The sequence below is a fragment of the Macrobrachium rosenbergii genome, chromosome 14, assembly GCF_040412425.1.
Source record: "Macrobrachium rosenbergii isolate ZJJX-2024 chromosome 14, ASM4041242v1, whole genome shotgun sequence".
NCBI classification, from domain to species: domain Eukaryota; kingdom Metazoa; phylum Arthropoda; class Malacostraca; order Decapoda; family Palaemonidae; genus Macrobrachium; species Macrobrachium rosenbergii.
Window position 1 is genome coordinate 40,076,271 of NC_089754.1, and position 6,000 is coordinate 40,082,270.

At 37.2% G+C, this 6,000-nt stretch overlaps 1 protein-coding gene across 1 annotated transcript in view; it reads right to left on the bottom strand.

Annotated features, from left to right (window-relative positions):
- Positions 1 to 5,966, bottom strand: part of LOC136845982 (structural maintenance of chromosomes protein 5-like) — an 88,822-nt gene extending 82,856 nt beyond the window's left edge. The window contains exons 1-3 of the mRNA XM_067116552.1: positions 5,474 to 5,966; positions 960 to 1,101; positions 517 to 584 (exon numbers count right to left, since the gene is read on the bottom strand). Of these exons, the coding sequence (XP_066972653.1) occupies positions 517 to 584; positions 960 to 1,101; positions 5,474 to 5,523 (260 nt within the window). The 5' untranslated portion in view covers positions 5,524 to 5,966. The remainder of the gene's footprint in view (positions 1 to 516; positions 585 to 959; positions 1,102 to 5,473) is intronic.
- Positions 5,967 to 6,000: the final 34 nt, after the last annotated feature.

Genomic DNA, 6,000 nt, shown 5'->3' on the forward strand with positions numbered 1-6,000 from the left:
CTACAAAGGACAAAATATTTGGGAATAATTTCAGGAGAACCCTCACAAAAAATGAGGAAATACGGGAACTTACAAAGAAGAATTACAAGCATTGTTAAATCAAGAGAAGATTTGGAAATTACTGATTTATCTGAGACATCTTGCCGACAGCATTACATTTTGAATGGTTATTCTTTCTAGAATTTATGGTCTTTATTTCTAGATTAAATTTTTTTTGTTTAAAACATTTTTAATTTTTTGTTCTTTTTACAGTAATAAAGGTATATTTCTAGTATATTTTCATTTCTATCAACTCTTTCTAGTATAATTTTATTTCTATCAACTTCGCTCAAAATGTCCTAAAAAAAAAAAGTTAGAGGTTCGCTAAGATATCACTTAATAGGAATCGGTTAAAATGCCATAATTTATTATATGCTTAAAATGGCTTTACTCAATTTGACTTCGCTTAACTTGACCTCACTCAAACGACTGGACATGGAACTGACAATTAAAGGTCCTCTACAACTAACAACTTACTTATTTTCTGCAAAAAGTTCCACTTCCACTGTTGCAAAATCCTTTCCCTTTTTGACATAGCTTTCAAGCTGAAATGAATAGTTTCCTTTAGTCCAATAAAAAATACACTGTAGTACTGTTCTTGCCAAAACATCAAAACTTATTATATTTCAATAGTACTGTTCTTGCCAAAACATCAAAACTTATTATATTTCAATATTTCAAAGTACATAAATATTCAAAGTATCCAAAACTGCTGGTCCTCAGAAAACCACTTGAAATACTACATATCTATATGAGTAACTCAAGTTTTGTCTGCAGAGAAATGGTTAGCTGTCAATCACTTCTTATTGTTAAAACTGTACAATGTATAAAAGACTAAAGTTTATATACTTGCAGGAAAAAGCTTTGCCACATAAAGTCTTAGATATCAGATGCTTCAACAAAAACATTGATATGCTTACATTTTTGGAGCGGCCAGTTACTTCTGGCTTTCCACCTAGGCATATACATATCGCACATAATATTGAAGACTTTCCAGAGCCATTGGGACCAAAAATCAGGTTCAAGTAAGGTTTGGGATATAATGTTATCTTATCAAATGTTCTGAAAAGAGAGAAACAATTTTTTGAAGTTATGTACAATGTTCTATCAAAAATTATCACAAAAATATGAGACATGAAAATAGTACCAAATTCAATTAAATTTAAAAAATTCAAACCATTAATTTTACTTATGCATTGTCATTTGCAACACAACCAGACAGCAAAAAAATAGGACCACCCCTAATAGAGGAGCCAACATTCCTCTTGCCAGTGTGTAGCTCTGCCACTATGAGGAGCCTCTTACTAACTCCATTATCACTTGTTGCAGTCAACCTCCGGTATTCGCGGGGGGATGTGTACCACAACCACCCCCGCGAACAGCTGAAGTCCACGAATACTTAAAACCCACTAAAAATGCTTTAAACCACCTATTTTGATAGTTCAAACACACAAAAAAAAACTCTAAAAATACCATGTATTTTAAAAATTTTTTCACAAAAAGTGCATTTAGTCTTGAAAGTTATATAAAAATACAGTAATTAGTGAATATTTCTCAGTGAAAAATACTAAAAATAGGAGAATTTTCCGTGAATAATGTATATAATAATTCAATAGAAAAATCCACAAATTGCGAGAATGCGAATCCGGGGAGTTTACTGTATTCTGAGCTTTATTGAGCCAAAGTTACGAGAAACTACTATCTAAGGAAGGCACTCCCAGTTAAAGAAGTTTTTACAGAAGAAATCTACATTCATTTTAAATTTTGCAAATGTTCATACAACAGAATACAGCAGCTCTTATTTTGGTTATGTTGTCCCTACTATGGTGGAGCTGGTACAACAAACTGAATGGAGAAGCATGAGAATTTTTAAAGATCTACACTACACCCTGGGATCTGACCACTTTGTATTCATCTGCCTTAATAAGGAACCTATTCTATGTATGTGGGAGTACAAATATAATTTTGTCTTTACTCACCAAGAAGAAAGAGCAGCTATGCTATGTGCTGGATAAGTTAATAATTAGGTGCTAACCAGTAGAAGGAGAGTTGTGAAAAAGCAAATTATGATCATGATGGACGTATCACCAGCATACTTAAAACTGCTGGTCCTTCCCCTGCTTATAATGTGGACCACTATGGTCATGTGTCCCAGCAACTTACCTAACTGACCATCACTCATTCTCAAAATGCCTGCATGGTTAGAAATGCTGATTAAGATTCCCAAAAAACTGACATACAGATGAAGGTCATATCATGTCCACACACCAGAAGTGATTAGGTCCTCCAACTACCCATCCTTTTATGCATCTGGGAACAAATGCATCTCTGGAGGAGGGGGTTTCAACAGAATCCTTACAAGAGGTTCCTCTCATCCAGTAACCAGTTTATCATCCCTCACCACCTTGCTTAGAGGCTGCAGAAGCCTGGAGGTTGGTTGTCTACCACTTGCAGTGCATTCTTTTCCAACATCCACCTCTCCTATGCAGATAGGACAAGAGCTTTTAGTAACCACAGAAGATAAGCCAACATAGTACTGGTAGTTGAGGTGGGGGCAGTAGTGTTCCTTTAATGGCAGTTTGTACCCATCCCAAACAATAGACTACATGGGTTGCCCACTGACATGATAAGCATCCCTCCATTCACAGCAGCTGAAGAGGGAGACTACCGACATGAGCTACCTTCTCACTTGTTCTTCCACTTGTCTCCCTTTGAAGCTGGACATTAGAAGGCCAAAAGGGATGGGAGACTCTAGACTCATTCTATATGGAGAAAAAAGTAATCTCTCTAATCCAGAGATAAAATTATTTACCTGCTCCATAACTCCTGTGGCAAATGGGGATCACTGTAGTTGAAATGACAGGGTCAAAAGCTAAGATTCTTTCAACTGACAAGATTAGGTTCACAGGGGGTGCTGTGGTTACTTCCAATTGGGATCATTGCACTTGTGAACAAATAGCAGTGTGGAAATAAGCTATTGTATTTAGGATAATTTTTTTTATTTTCACAACTTTCACAGATATTTTAAATACATTGATAGGCTCTTCTGAGTTTCTGTAGGAAATGGTCAATTTACCAATTACAAACCCAGGAGTTTAGGTTAGGTTAGGTGGAAATCCCAAGGTTAGGCAAAGTCAGAAGTAAAATTGGAGACTACTACCACAGCCAGATTCCTGTCAGTCACTAACCAAGATATTTACTGTCTTGTGTTTATGCTTTTATTTATATTAATGAAATTTACTGCCTTTTATTTACATTTTTGCATTCAGCCTCAAGTGGCTGATACTAAACATGGAGCCCATTTTGCATGTAAACTGACAGTTACTGAGCTAGAGGGCTGTGGTTCTAGCTGCAATCACCTAAAAAATTGTAATGTAAAGCCTGAAAATATGTCATGGATGGTGATAGTTATGCATCCTAATCTATCAAAGTGGATGCAGAGTAGGGATACAGGGGTAAGCACAAGAAATCAAACTTTTCCTAAAATGCAGTGTCCTGACCTAACCAGACTTTACCCTTTTAACCTGACTTCTGGGCACAGTGCCCTGAAATGGATGAAGAGAGCTTGGTCCCCTTCCCAAAGTAACACTGAATATTGGGCACATGATTGGCCAGGTTTAAATTAACAGCAAGCTGAATTCAGGGTGATCAGTGCCAGATGCAACAGTCACCTTAAGAACTAAGGGAGAGCAGTGCTGCGTGACACCACTCATGTCAACTGAGTACTTAGAAAACGTTTTCATGGAAAGCACTATTGATCAGCAAATTGACAGAAATCAACCAGGCAAGGGGGTAGCTTGCAGAACAACAGAAGCCGGTACTAACACTAGAGCAAACTCATGGCTCTTTGCAGCTAAGCCCAACTCACTGAGCATCAGTGATTAGTTAGCTCTCCAAAGGGGAATGACGTCACATTAATTAACAGTCCATATGATTACCAGAACAGATTTGACTCCATTCGGTCATGTTGAGCAACTACAGTATTGCTAAAGTAATGAAGATGAAAAGAACCAAAGATTAACCAGCTTTTTTAAAACATTGCCAACCAATCAGCTTCAAGGAATAGTTGTGACGTACGCAAAGAGCTGCAAAGAGCAGTGGATTTTGCTATAACTACAAATGGAAGTTTAGTCCATATGTTTCCATTGTTTAATGTTGTTTGGGGGTTCAAAGAAGGTGAAGCCCACCTGGCCAAGTCAGGGTAGAGCACCCTAAGCGAGGTTGGGAAAGTAAGGTCTGATTTGGTCAGGACATGTCATGCTAGGGAAGGTTAGGTTTATTCTCGTCCGTGGAACCTGTTCCCGCCGTTCTAAACTCACCCCCCGGTAAGTTACTTTTGGGTCACCTGGTTATTTATTAGGCCAGGTGGCTAGACTTCACTGCCTACCAAAAATGAAACAAGGATATTGTAAATCAAATACAGCACTGGGCTACATCTTAACCTCACTTGGTAAAATGGTACTCCAAGCTTGGGGATGGTGTCCATGGGTAGGTTTGCTTAAGTGAAGTCTGGTTAGGTCAGTGTTGCCACATTTCCACACCGCTGACTTCCAGGCTCGCCTAAATTTTAAATTAATTCAACCATCAGTAAAATCTAACGTATATAAAACGATATAAGCTTTCCTTCACAGTCGAAAGATCACTTTCCCATAAACTTCCCTTTTCAAGTTAATCACAACTTTTTACATTTATTAAAACAAATTTATATAGAGTTCAGTTACCTTAAATAGAAGGAAACCTAACTTTGTCACGCTGTTGTCGCCTGCATTCTAGGTGTCAGGCAAGACATCGCTCGATCAACTTCTGCTGCTTCATGATTCAACGTAAACAACCAGTCTTTATGGTGTCATTAGGCATATAAACATATAAATACAAGTTGCCAATAAGACTCGATCAACATTTTGAGTTTTTCTGCAAAAATGCTATGAAATAATAGGGCACTGATTCAATATAAACAACCAGTCTTTGATGGCTTATAAGTCGTAAATTTTCTAATTTTTTATTTGTCATTTCAGTTCAAATTAGCCCATTATATAAACAATATAAAATAATACCAGCAAATGACCAAGAATATTGGTCAATGAATCATATAATAAAAGAAACTAATACACCTGACCACAATAGGCTACACCCCTAAAAAGTGTGGACATTTTTTCCACACTAGGTGTGGCAGACCGTAAAATGAAGACCACTTCTGCACCCGATCATCTTGTGCATCAAAACTTCGACACCGGGGGCCACATTTCGGCAACACTGGGTTTGGTCATTGCCGTTCCCTAAGAAACAGGCTACTGTAGGCTACTCTAGACTAAACCTAAGGGCTAGGAAAATTTTGATACCTACGCTATTGGAACTTAACTAAGTTAACGTATTTTGTAAAAAACTAATAATCGACATAGACTAATTAACAACAGGTCTGTTTTACTGTACTTACAGAAAATTCTGGCACGATACCCTGACGATATTACCACTTTTGAATGCCATGACAACTGGTGGGCTGGTGGTCGCTCTTCAAAATCGCCGTTTACATTATACACTATTTATCCTGGACAAGTGCCGGAAGGTAGAAAAAGTTCCCAGGTACGAGTTTACTTCACCAGTGCACGACTTCTTTCTGCAGAGACTGTGAAAATGAAATTTCCACTTGTCACGATTCATGAAACGTTCGCGTCCCAGATACGAAAATTTTCTTACAGAGTCTGATGAGAGGAGCGTTCTCAAGCCTAAAAGTAAACTCAAACTCTCGAATTACTAAAATTAAACTAAATTCTGTTGAACATTTGTTTAAATTTTGCTATTTTTATCTAGTTTATAATCAAAGATAAATAAATTTACTGTCATTAACGCAACATTCATTGAAAGGAAGATAAGAACTTTTTTTTTCCAAAACATGTGTGACGTCACATGAGCGGGAAAGAATAGTAGTAATAATAATAGGAAGTTAGATATGTAACGTATCCC